Source organism: Aythya marila, assembly GCF_965140915.1.
Source record: "Aythya marila genome assembly, chromosome: 2".
NCBI lineage: Eukaryota > Metazoa > Chordata > Aves > Anseriformes > Anatidae > Aythya > Aythya marila.
The window spans coordinates 44,741,155-44,754,567 of NC_139043.1; the positions used below are offsets into that span (position 1 = coordinate 44,741,155).

Sequence of the window (13,413 nt, forward strand, 5' to 3'; positions counted from 1 at the left end):
ATGCTTTATAGCAATGTAATACTTGCAAAACATTTCCTCAGCATGATTAATGGTCCGCCAGATAAAAATCTCCCCTGACCAAACTGAGGGAGTGCCTTTCTCAGTGTGTTCTTGACATGCTCCCAGTTTGCTATTGCATTTTTTTTCTTTCATTTCTCAGTGATTACCGTGGTAGATCTTTAAACATGACTGACTTCCTTTGTCTCTAATCCCGATTTCTCCTTCCCTAGGCACAGCTGGAAGCTCAGAGGGCAACTCAGGATTTTCAGAGGGCTACTGAAGTGCTGCGTGCTGCAAAGGAGACCATTTCGCTGGCTGAGCAGAGGCTACTGGAGGATGACAAACGTCAGTTTGACTCTGCCTGGCAAGAGATGCTCAACCATGCTACTCAGAGGGTAATACAAATGCAAAGTTGCTCGCCACAGCATCTTTCTTTTCCACATTTTTTTTTCTCCTTTGGGACATGGTGCTTGTTTGTGAAAGACCAAATTTTTCTGTTGGTCCAGGTGTGTGACATATAGGAAATGAAGCCTGAGAGCTTTGGGCTGCTACTGGGACAAACTGTAGTTCTCTGTTGTTCTCTCTCTGACTTTACTGGTAGCTAGAGGAGTAGCTCTCAAAATTAAAAAAAATCCTTTCTATATAATAGCAATAAACAAAGTCTTCAGGCATATCTGTGTTTGGAGCTATGCCAAACTAATTGCATAGGGTTGGATATTCCTGAACGCATTTGTCATGGAAACCCTGACCGTGGAGTACCAGGGCTATGTTCCAATTTTAGTATAACCTGTTCGCAGCGTGGAATAAATTTCAACAAGACGCTGTTCCTCTGGAGTGTGTGTCTGCATGTGGAATCACTCAAGAATGTGTGTTGCATTTTAAGCTTGCACGCTGTTCTATCACGAATTAGCTTTTACATTTAGACAAGGTCTTACCTTCTTTGTATGGTCTGTTTGAATCTACAGAAAATATGCACTAACAATGAAAGGCAGTATTCATTTCAGCAGCTGTCAAGATGATCTTTCCTGTCATTTACCTTGCCTCCTTTTTGCTTGTCTGTTTAAGAAAAAAATGCAGAAAGGTTTTTTTAACATGAAAGAAACAAAAATCTAAGTTAAAAACCTTTGTTCTGTCAGAGTTTCCCTGATATGGCAGCGAAGCTGAGCTTGCTATTCCAAATGTAGTGAGCGTGCCATACAATGCTCACATTGTCTTGCAGTCCTCAATGTGTTAGCTCTGTTCTGTTGCAGAAGCTTCTCAGCTATAAAAAAGCCTCTATTTCAGAGTGAATTGTAAAAACCAGCTGCCAGAAGACGAAACAGGGAACAAAAAGGATGTTGGCTGTGTAGGGGAGAGATGGAAAAACCTGGCGTATAAGTAAATAAATAAATAAATAAAACACAGAAATCATCCAGGGTATTGTTTGTGTAACTGTCCCTGTTGTCACGAAGTATTTGCAGATCTGGTACCTGTGTGCATTTTTGAAGTGAAACCCAACTTCGTGCTCTGTGTGCGCGTGCCAAGATGCCAGCAGCTGTCATTTTTCCCTAGTTGTTATCCTTGTTTGATATAAGTCCAGTTGTTCTGGACTTGTTTCAAAGTCCAGAAATGCTTACACCTTTTTTGATTCACAAAGGAAGAAGTGCTGGGCATCTCGAGAGTGCAAATGGATTCCTCTTTTCCTTGGATATTTCTAGGGGATCCCAGTCTCCTTCTACGACCCTTAGTGCTTCCCTGACAGCCTGCAGCCAAGAGGACTACACCTGAGGTTTGCAGACCCAGTGAGTTAGAGCAGAAGGTGATTCCTCAGTGTAATGTGGAGCTGGTGATGTTCACGTTTATCAGCACAGAGTGCAGAACATCAACTTGTTAGAGGGCAGATTCAAACCGTGACGTCTCTGATGGCTGCAGCTGAACAGTAAATAGGAACCCTATGTTTATTCACGGCAGATGTACAATCTCCTAGGCACGGGCTGGATTGTATAGAGCAGCTGAGTGTTCCTCGGATGGAAACTGTATTATCCTACTCTTTCTGGTGCTTAAAATAGCCTGGTTAACCTCAGTTCCCAGAACGTTGTATCTGTGCCTTTCCAGGATACAGCAGGTTTCAAGAGAATTACGTGGAAGTTTGTCTCCTGATTTTCATTAGCCACGCTGGGGATCTCAAGGCTAGGGGCAGAGCCAACAAGGGGAAAAAAAAAAAAAAATACTGTTGGAAGTGTTGACTGAGCAGATCTGGCATCGTTTTTTTGGAGCGCTGGCTGAGTTTTGTATCTCCTTTTAGGAGCAGAGTGAACGCTTGGTTTCAGCGCGTGCAATTAGCGGAGTGCTTAGGGTTCAGCGAGGTAAACAAAATAGCTGGGGGCTGAAGGAGCAGAAAACATCAGCAGTCCCTACCAAGCCATGAATGAAAACAAGTTGGCAGATGAGATCTCGTAGAACAAAGGTGCTTGGCTGTTGGTGTTCTTGTATACTCGGATCATTAGCTGTTAATTACATTTAGAAATTACTAATGCTGAGTAATGTTACTAAGGGTGAAGGCTGGGCTTTAAAAAAGAATTCCTCCGCTTCCACATAGAAGAATCGCTCTTGGAGAAAGTTCTTGAACTCTAGTTGCACTGAGCTTTTTTTTGGATTTGCTAGGTTTTCTGCCTGTACTTGTAGGTGACAGATATATTGGACAGAAAAATCCTGTGCTGTGCTTTGTACCGCAATGAATCAAGCGCAGAAAAGCGTCTCTGGGCCAAATGTCAGAAGAGGGTTAGTAATTCACTTGTTTTTATATTGGTAGAGATGTCAGGCAAGAGCAAAGTGTTTTTATTTGCTATTTTAAGGCAGAGGTAGCGGGCCTTATTGAATTAATCCCAAAGTTGGAACAAATCCGAGCCCTACAATAGCTTGGTAGCTGACAAACGGTGCAAGAACATAAGGGAAAAGGGTAAGCAAGAGAACAAATGAGACTCTTTTCTTTTCTTTTTTTTTTTTTTTTAAATATAAATGCTTATGGAAATACTGCCAGGTTGCTTTTGCACTTGACCTAATGGATGTGGACAAAGACTTGTATTCCAGGGCACTGAGCAGGAAATGCTATTTGCAGACCCTTGCTGGAAGGAAGCGGAGCTGAGGGCCGCACGGTGTAACTGCTTTTTGATTTCTTCATGGATCGAGAAGCTGCAAATGCTGCTATTTTTAATTCAGCAGTCTAACGGGATTCGGTAAACAAGCCTTTTGTATCCACTGAAATAGAAAAGTCATCTGTGTAAACTGATTAGAAATGGAAGTGTGGCAGAGACGTTGCCTCTCCTGCATGGGTTGGAAGCAGAAAGTGTGGAAGACGCTTTTATTTGCAGAGCAGACATCCAGCATGAGTAGGTACAGGGAGTCAGTAATTTTTTTTACCTTGCATTTTGAGCTGGGTTTCCAAACAAGCAAAGGAAGCTGTGTTTCAATAGATGCCAGCCTGCCTGCGAAGATGCAGCTGATCCCTGCAAGTGTCTGTGCTTGAGCTATGTGCTGACCACAGAGACGTGCAGGGCTGTGAAGTGATCCTGTGAGTCAGGCAGCTTCTTTTCCCACCTTGGCTCTCAACTGGGTGTATGTTTTTGGATAAATTCCTGTGTTGTTTTTTGTTTTTTTTTTTCTTCTAAAAGTCCATTTCTCAACAGATCTGAGGTGGCTGTAATGACACATAGGCTGGGATTTAGCTCATCAATTTTAGGTGTCCAGAACATTACTTTGTACTTCTGATATGGCTATTTTTAGGCATATTTAAGATCCCCCTGTAATCAGAGGGGGGCTGCGCATCAAGCTGATGGTGTCTGGAGAACAATCTGCGTGACCAGAAGATTAACAGAGCGTCACCTGAAGTTTGAGACCAGTTGGAGCAGAAAGGAAGATCCTGCATGAATTTCAAGAGGAACTGCTAATTCCTGATTGCTGATGCAACCTGCAAAATGCTCTGCTTTTACAGTCTTTCCTGGGATATGTTCACTTCAGAAATTCTGGCAGGGAGAAGAAATGTTTTGGCTCTGGATCATGAAACGTTTTTAAAAGGAAGGGGTGAGGGGAGAGCGAAGAGGGAGGAGGCATGCTCCCTCTTGGTTTAACTTGGCTTGTGAAGCTCCCTTTGATATTACACCGTGCAGTACCATCTGTCAGTGTAAAATGCGTGGGTACGTCGTGATGTGGAGAGAAGAGAGAGAACTACTTGGGGAAAAAAGACGATGAAAGAAACAACAAAAATACCCACAGCCTTCCCTGCCCTAATCTCTCCATCCCTTCGTGCTGGAAGTCAAATGCAGTTTGGTTTCTGTTCTTCCCTCTAATATCTTTATCCCTTGTATCGTTGATTCCGTCCTTCTGGTTTACTGATCCTGCATTGGCTTACCTCTTCTATTTCTAGTTCTTCTAGAAAAGTCATCAATTTAAATTTTGGAGGAAGAACCAGATGTCCAGAATAATTCTCTGGCTCAGATGGTCAGCTTTGCTCAATTTCCCTGATAAATGTTGCTTTTGCAGCTGTTGTTGTTACTGCAGTTTTCCTGGAGTCCATCTTTGACTTCAGCTCATGCATATTTCTTGGCTGGGAGCAACAAAGCTGCTTGTGCAGACCTACTCACTAATAACATACATTCTGTGCTCACCTTCCTTTCCTAGAAGTCTGGGCTGGAAATAGAGGGCAGAGGAGGGAAGAGGAATCGATTGATACCTTTTTGAAGTGACATTATTGCATCTGTGATGGCTTCAGCAAGGTTTGTTGGTGGAAGCACGGTAACATTTACTAAACAAAGCAGCTTATTCAGAAAATGTGACCAAAACCTTGTTTAGGAATCCATATAAGAACATGTTTTCCCCCCAGCAGGACTGCTGGGTGTCATAAAAAGTGCTGCTTTCCTACACAAGCCTTGCTGGTCTTCTATTAAGACCCTCTTAAAAGGTAAGGCTTTTCCCTAGCTTGTCTTCCAGTGAACCTTGTGGATGTAGAGCTGGCTGCATGGTTTGCAAGTCTCTTCTTATCCATGTGCCCTGACAGTTTCTGTATTTAGAGGCTGCTTGGCTTTGGTGGAGGAGTGGATCATCTCGTGGCTTCTCCTTGTCTCAATGAAACGCTTAAAAAGCCTCTTGGCAGCAGAGGGATCTCCATGGAGATACCTCTGTGGGACAGCCATCAAGTATTGCAGAACTGCGTCTTTGCCCTCAGCCTGGCACCTTGAGCAGCTCTCCCTTGGGCAGGGCACGCGCTGTCCCTGCCCTCCGACCAGGATTGTGTGGGTAAGGTGAGCACGACAGCAGAACACCCATAGGAAAACCAGGGAGCAGGGAGGGGATGGCGTTCCTCACATCCCCGATTTCTTCAAAAGGATGAGGTATGCAACCTGTTTTCCTTTCCCAAAAGGGTAATGAGCGTGGGTGTGTGTGGCTGGCAGCGAGCTCCGTGTTTTGTCAGCGAGTTTGAGGTGTTTACAATCTGTCATCCGCAAATCCCAGTTCTGTGTTTCTGGGATGTTTGAGATGAAAGATGTGCAAAGTCAAACACGGTGCTCAGCGCCTCACCTGTTCTAAGTCCCTGGTACTTAGGTGGTTGATCCCAGGTCTCCAAGCCAGTGCTCATTTTGCGCCAAGAATGGATGGCAAGGATCGACATCTAATGAAATATGGGCAAATTTCAGCCACCCCATTATTTTGTAGCTTCCAGAGCTTTTAAATTGCGCTTTCTTTACCACGCTGCAAAGAAGGCAAACCAGCTTCTGTGCAGCCTTTGGAGACCGCGTTTTCGTTTCAGACACTTAGATGCTAAAACCAGCCTTGTCTGACACATTTCACCAGGGAAAGTCTTCACATCAGCCCAGCTTTCTAACGTTTCGAGATGAGGCTGGAGCTTGTTTTCAGGATGCAGGCGAGCACGCTAGGAGTCTGGATTATTTTTTTTTTGACCTTTCTTTCAAAGTGTTTGCCTTATTTATATGTAAGGCAGGGTGTTGAAGGGTGTTATAGTTGAGTAGGTTACTTTAAGTAATCACAAGAGCATCTGGAAACCTTTCTTCCTTCTAGTTCTGCAGCAACTTTTGTTTAATGGTAAGTGGTGTGTGCAGGTGAGCATCTGTAGCCTCCAGTCGTGGCAGCAGGAGCTTCCAGCTGATGCAGCCCAGCTTTGCCCTGTGGCTGTTTCACACTTCCATTTAGATATCAGAAGGGACAAAACACTGTATCTCTGAGCAGGCTGGCACACCAGGCAGGTGAAAGTTGACTGTGCTCTTTTTCCCTACTTAGTTTACCCTGAGGGCTGACACTTTCAAGAACGTAGAGCGGTGAGTGAGGTTTTTCAAGATGCAGATACTTTGATTTTTTTTTCCTCTCTCTGTGCATCTAGGAGCATAGATGACATGTTCTGGCGGTGGAAGCCAGCTGGAACAAATGTGCTTCAAGTAGTTAGTCTTACGGCTGAAATATTTGAAAACTTAATGCTGGAGAAAATAGGTCCTGTCTTTCTGTTCTGTACAAATGCCTTCAGAGTTGAAGGAGGGGGAGTGTGAAAATCGCCTGCTTCCTCCTTACTGCCAGACCCGTGGAGAGGTGTCACCAGTTTAATTTAAACAGATCAGTTCTGGATCCTGTCCGCTAGTGCATGTAAGGAAAACGCATTTTCTGACTTGCAGCTCAAATTTGCAAACTGAAAGTACCCTGGAGAGAGAAGGCATGGCTCTGAGAGGCCAGCAGAGCAGCGAGTGGAAGGACATTTCCCGTTGCTCACCACGGAAAGTGGCTGACACTCTGGGACTGATGTGTGTTATGGGGCTGGTCATCAGCATATCATCACCTCCTTGCATTAAAGGGGGTCAGCTCATGGCCCAAACCTCTGTGTATTTGTGATGCTGAAAGCATGATTTGAGGCTGGCCAACTCTTTAAGGAGAAAAGTCAGCTTTCTAGCCTCCTGCAAGCAGGCTGTCTCGTTGGGCATGCTGTCTTCTGGTGGTTATGGTGAGGGGACGGCCTGAATTGCATTTCAATTCTCTCACCCCTGTGGTTGGGGTTCAGCCCTCTCCTGGTTGGAGGTATTACGAAGATACTGTTAATCAAAATGGTCAGTGGGTCTTGCTACTCAACCTCTTGAACCTTGTCTTTTCCCCCTTGAAGGTCATGGAGGCGGAACAAACCAAAACGAGAAGCGAACTGGTTCACAAGGAGACTGCAGCCAAGTACAACGCCGCCATGGGAAGGATGAAACAGCTGGAGAAGAAGCTGAAAAGAGCCATCAATAAATCCAAGTAGGTTTCACATTTGGAGATGAGTTTAATGATCAAGTCTGCTTGTAGGAGATGCTGATTCTGTGGGGTTTTTGAAACTCGAAAAAGTTTTGCCCTTTGTAAGACAATTGGTAGGAGAATATTTGTCCAACATTTGTTGTCATCCTCAGTGTCATTTTGAAGCACCTGACTTGATAGATTGGTGAACTTAGTGGGGTAAGAAAAGTTTCCTGGGCATGTCCTTAGTTGTGTTCTTGTGCACTGAACCCTTTCGTGGCGCGTGACTAGAGAAACAGGCATATGGGATTTCATGTAGATGCTGCCTACGGAGCCACAGAGCTCTGTGCGTGGATGTTTTGCAGTTTAGGGTTTTTATTTTTTTTCAGTTTAGTTCTTATTTTTAGTTAGGAAGGCAACCAGGCAAGTGACAGAAACCTGAAAGGTGTGAGACTGCATCAGAGTAGCATGCTGTACATCAGACTTGTTTACTTCCTAACGCTGCCGTAGCAAAGCTGTGTGAGAATTGTTCCTGGAGAAAGAAACAGACTTCAGAGAGCATAGCTAAACAGTGAATGTCACGAATAAACGTGTGTGCGTTTGATGAGCAGTTTTGCTCTGTTGCAGAGAAATAAAACAGCTTTTTGCTCGGAATCCATTTAAAATTTTGGCCCTGTTTACAACCAAATCTTAATCCTCTTTGTATTTCGCAGTCTTTCTTTATAGTTCCAGACTGTAGCTTGTCTAAACAATCTGCTTGCTGTGTTTAGCTTTTAATCCCTCTATCTAAAAATGATTTTTTCATGAAATTGGTCAACCAAAAGTCTATTTTGATTGGTGTTTGCTCAATTCAAGACAGGGTTAGCACTTCTGAAAGAAGATCCAGGCATGTTTGCTAAAACAGTATAGCAGTGTGCCTTCCTCGAATGAGTTGCATGCTGTTTGTCTGGCACTGCACAGGGACTGTGCAAAAATATCACCAGATCACGAAATGACAGATTCCTGTAGATAAGAGCAATATCTGAGAAGTGGTTTGGCTACCAGGAGTTCTTCTTACAATAAGATTTAAAATAAAGACCCTGGTGAGTTGTCAGTGGGCTCTTATATACCTTTTTATAATGGTTGTGGTGATGAGCTTGATGCACCAATTGCCTCTTGTGTGATTTGTCTCCATTTCCTTGCTGAAACTACCCTTGTAGGGATGCTGTTGTGTTGTTTTCCTCAGAATAAGGAGATTTTCATTTATGTGTGGAGGGATCCCAGTGTGTTCTCCCTGTGGTTTCACAGCAGGGCTGACAGCATGAGCCACCTAAGTAGGATGTTTTGTTGGAGTTTCTCTCCAAAAAGGAGAAATGCCAGTTATTGTAACCTCGCATTAAAGTGTTGAATGGTGTGAGCAGGTGTGTTATCATGGGTGTACTGAAGTCATGCTACCTAGGGATGCTGGAAGGGTGACCTGGCTCACAGCATTGCAGTTTTCACACAAAGGAAAGCTGAAACTGAGCAAAAAACATCAGTGCTGTCGAGTGGCTACATAAACTGGGACTTGAGGCTGTTGAATTTGGAGCTGCTTGTCTTGCAGGACATTTTGGGATCACGTTGTCCAGCCTCTCTCTCCCTAAACCCCCGGGCAGACCTGGTGAAAGAATTGCTGCTTCCCCTGCAAGAAGTGATTTGCGTTTGCTCCACGCTTCGGTTTGAATTAAGATGCTTAAAGCATTACTGTTCTAAAGTAGGACCAGGACAGCCTGGAGGAAAGTCATTTAGGTGATTTGCCCTGTCAAATCGATGTGTGGATGATTACTGGATTGCTTTGGTTTGGTTTTGCTTTTAATTTTGTTTCTGGGTCCTTGCTTGTGAGCTCTGAATGTGCACACAGCTGCATATTAACATCCACCAGATCTATGGCTCAGCACCACTGAGCTGTAGGATGATGAAGTCTGTGTTAGCCAGTTTTTGGAAGTCCCTTTCTGCTCCGGTGACTTGGGCAAAGTGCCTTTCACTCTTCTTGTGCTTTAAAAAATAGGAGCTATGAAATAACCTAACCACAGAGGAATGAGAGCAGGTTATTTCATGTATGACCGTGTATTGAATTCAACCCAAAAAAGCGTTTATGGGTTGGAAAGCCAGAGTTTCATGTTCTTGAGCCATGGTGCACAATCCATGATGCAGCTGCAGTAGGATTTAGAGCCGAGGCAAGTGCTGTTTGCTCAGGGAAGTGCTATTTGCTCAGAAGAGGTTGCTGTTGGTTACAGACAGGATGTCTATGCCTGAAGCTGGACGTTGTGTTTAAACATTGCAGAATCTAGGCCTGAGGGAATTACGTTGTCAGCTCCAAAAATTGGAATTTTGCTCTTTGGCTTTAGGTTAAAGACCCACAAGAAGTAGATGTGTTAGGGGAGGAAAAAAAAAAAGCTGAGAGCACCTGTAGATGTTTTATCACCTACATAGGATAGGAATCCTCTCAGGATTACACTGAAACACAGCATAGCTCTGTTAGTGCTGTGAGGAGAGGAACTCCCACTCTAGTACTCTGCCTTTTGTCCCAGTGGTTGTAAACAAATGCTCTTTGTCTTTCCACAGACCTTATTTTGAACTCAAGGCGAAGTACTACGTCCAGCTAGAGGTACGTGCTTCGTTCAGATCCACCTGAGCCTATTTACTGCCTGTAGTAAATATTGAAAGTGCATACCAAGTGCTACAGGAATAACTGTGTTGCATGTCTGTACATGACCAATTCCATTCCAAACCTCTTATCTTCAACAATTTGCTATGCACATTTTAAAGATAAAAGACATTTTGTTTCCTTGTGTGCAGTAAAAGTGCTCCAACTCTGTTTGAGCCCTGCTGCTCATCTTCAGAGCTGAACAAAAACACTGTGTGACTGTCTTTGCTTCTCCTCCCTGGATTTCCCCCGCCCCGTGTTCCATACACTGGGCTGCTCATAGTACTCAGACGTTACTCAGGGGTGAATTTCAGGTTCTGGAAGAAGTGGGATGTCAAGCCCATGGCCTGGGACGTGGAGCCCATCCAGCTTCAGGGGGTGCCAGGCCTGTGAGGTGGAGCTGCATGCTGTGTGTCCACGTTGATCATGGCAAAAGCACATCTAATACCTGTCTCCCTTGTTAGCAACTGAAGAAAACAGTGGATGACCTGCAGGCAAAACTCTCCCTGGCGAAGGGGGAGTATAAGACTGCCTTGAAAAACCTGGAGATGATCTCAGATGAGATCCATGAGAGGAGACGGTCCACTGCCATGGGGCCCCGAGGATGTGGTGTGGGTGCTGAAGGAAGCAATACCTCTGTGGAAGACCTGTCAGCAAGTAAACTGGAGTCAGACAGCGTCTCGAGTGAGTACAGAGTGCTCCTGTGCCTGGGAATATCCCATTGGCATTGTAAGAAATGTTGAAATTAGTTGGCTGTTGTGTGACTGGTGAACTTACCGTACCAGTTACTGCAGGAGTTTGTATTCTTCAACAGCCAGTTATCAAGGGGAAGATGTATGAGCTGAACGTGTTCGGTTTCCTTTTGTCCTGGCTCTGGGTGGAAGTGGATAGATTGATATTCCATGTAGCCCCATTTTTTCTTCCCTCCTGGACACTTCCTCCCCTTCTTGGTGCAGAAAGTCTTTTTTTTTGCTATCCTGTCCCACCAATCCCAGTTTGATCTGCGTTTCAGCTCTATTTCTGCAGGGAAAAGTCTAAATCAGGACCGCAGTAGTTCAAAATTTCACAACCCTAGAGCCCACCCCCCCCCCCCATGTACTTTGGAGCTGGGACCTTCCTGGCACAGCAAACAACTTTGGTGTCTGGGCCAGCTGGAACGATGTGGTTTCAGCACGGCTTCTGAATTCCCTCAAGTCCCTAGGTTGTGTCCCCATGAGTGAGACGGGGATTGGCTCTTGGGATGCCCACAGGCGTGCCTTTAGCATGCAGAAGGCCTCCCTGGAGACGTAGGTGTAACAGAGTCAAGGGTTTCCTTTCAGGGGCAGCGTGGTACAGGTGGAAGGACTCCAGGTTGTGTCCAGTGCCAGCATAAAACCGGGGTACGGCAGGGCAGGGCTAGCAGCCTGCCAGGCACAATAACCAAAATAGCCACGAAAGGTTAAGCTCTCACATTGCAACGTGGCAAGTTTCCACCGAGGCCCTTTTGTATGTTTTATATGTGGTTTCTGTCTGCTGGAGTTAAATAAAGCAGCATCAGCAAGGGTTTTCTGCCCTAGCAGATGCTCCTGTGGGGCACGGTAAGCTCGGATGGTAATAAATAAGCTATAGGTACACTTTTGGTTGCTGTAGACTAGCTGGTGTCAGTGCTCCTGGCCAAGCAGAGGACTCCTGTAATGGGAAACATCTCTTTTACCCTACCTTCTTTGCCTTCACGCCCCTGCAGTTACCTGTATTGCTTCCTACGTGTCGATAAAACACAGCAAGTACAAGAGAGGCCACGTTGTGGTCTTGGATTTGACATCTAAAAGCAAAACAATAAAATCCAAACCACAACAAACCATCTCTGAGAACGAAATGCCACGGAAGCGGGCTCAGGAAGGTGGAGAACGTTGGTCATCAGCTTTGTGCTTTTGAAGCCTTTTTGGTCACTTCTGCAATGTGTAAATGCAGCCCTGCAATCTGAACGTGCAGTGGAAAGAGGCTGCACATCTCTGAAGTAAACCCAGTGGCAGCTGCCTCCATCTGCACCCTTTGTGTCCGAGGGGTGTGTAGGGATAATGGGGGGGCTGCTTGGGAAGATTTCCTTTGCTCCTGCTCTCCTCTCGAGTTGGGTCTGAGCCTCTCTGACAGCAGGAGTGGCGAGGAGATGTAACTGAAAATAACCTCAGGGCATCATAAATGTCTTGCTATTTCTGGGACTTCTTCAGGCCGGTGTGATTCCAGCACACGTTTTGAGGCTGATGCACATAAGAAACCTTCTGACCCCAGTGAGACTCCTGGGGTGCAGAAAGCCTTTGGTTCACAGGTCCCCATCCTGCAGTGAGCCGAGACTGAAAAATGTTGTTTTTTAGCAAAATCTGCACCCTGTATCTAGTACAAAACAGAATTTTCATTAGTCAATTCCTCCTCCTGTTGCGAGCAGCTTAATCTAGTCGGTTTGGGGTTGCTTTGCTTTAGGTAGAGTCCAGGTAGGAGCAAACATGATCAGGGAGAATGATGCAGGCGAGGTTTGTTGTTGTTGTTTTAACTTGTTGTTGTGTAGTGCTCCATCCAAAAAGAAATATTAAGAGCTTATGTTGGATTTTTAACCGCAAAAGCGGGAAGATAAGGTGGAGGCAGTCTGCCTTCTAATTAGGGAACAGGTTTGCTAATGGGAATGTTTCCTTCACCGTTGCAGTGGCTTCCGAAGTGTTTGAGGATGACAACGGCAGCAGCTTTGTATCCGAAGAAGACTCAGAAACTCAGTCGGTGTCCAGCTTCAGCTCCGGCCCCACGAGCCCCTGTGAGGTGCCCACTCAGTTTCCTCCTGCCACGCGACCTGGGAGCCTGGATCTGCCCAGCCCCGTCTCCCTCTCCGAGTTCGGGATGATCTTCCCTGTCCTCGGCCCCCGAAGCGAGTGCAGCGGCGCATCGTCCCCCGAATGCGAAGCCGAAAGAGGTACGCACAGCTGGATACGGCCTGGGCCCATGCTTTTCAGCTTTATAAAGGGAGCAGGAAAACCCTCTCAGCTCCCCTAGGCATGTCGCAAGCTCGCTGAGCTCTGACCCTCTGGCTGCTTCCTTGGGGAAGGCAGTTCCTGAAGGCCCTGCATCCCTGTTAAGTGACACCTAAATGCTCTCACTGTTCTCCTGCTGGCTGCGCAGCTTCCCCAGGTTTGCCTCAGTGCAGCAGAGGGGCTCGAGGTTCCTCAGAGAATCAGTGAGCAGTGGGATTCCGATGGTACACTTATTTTAAGGAAAATTCGAGTTTAATTTTTAATTCCTTTTCCTGCTTGCTGAAATTCCTGCTTTTCAGAGGGGGGGGAAAAATATCAAATAAGGTGCCAAAAGGAACCACTTGCAGGCTTTGCAAGCCCTTGCTGACGTATTCAGACTAGAGGATTACGGCTGCTCTTGTGTACTCCAACCTAAACCTGTTCATGCTGTAACTGATGCAGTGCACAAGATGAGCACAGCTTGGAAGGCCAACTCCAGTTTTAAGGCGTCTTGCTCCTGCTCCTATATCT

At 45.6% G+C, this 13,413-nt stretch overlaps 1 protein-coding gene across 1 annotated transcript in view; it reads left to right on the forward strand.

Annotated features, from left to right (window-relative positions):
- The window catches only part of SH3BP5 (SH3 domain binding protein 5), a 42,208-nt gene that overhangs the window by 27,273 nt on the left and 1,522 nt on the right, over positions 1-13,413 (forward strand). The window contains exons 4-8 of the mRNA XM_082752877.1: positions 231-395; positions 7,136-7,266; positions 9,826-9,868; positions 10,372-10,591; positions 12,585-12,845. Coding sequence (XP_082609003.1) covers positions 231-395; positions 7,136-7,266; positions 9,826-9,868; positions 10,372-10,591; positions 12,585-12,845 — 820 coding nt within the window. The remainder of the gene's footprint in view (positions 1-230; positions 396-7,135; positions 7,267-9,825; positions 9,869-10,371; positions 10,592-12,584; positions 12,846-13,413) is intronic.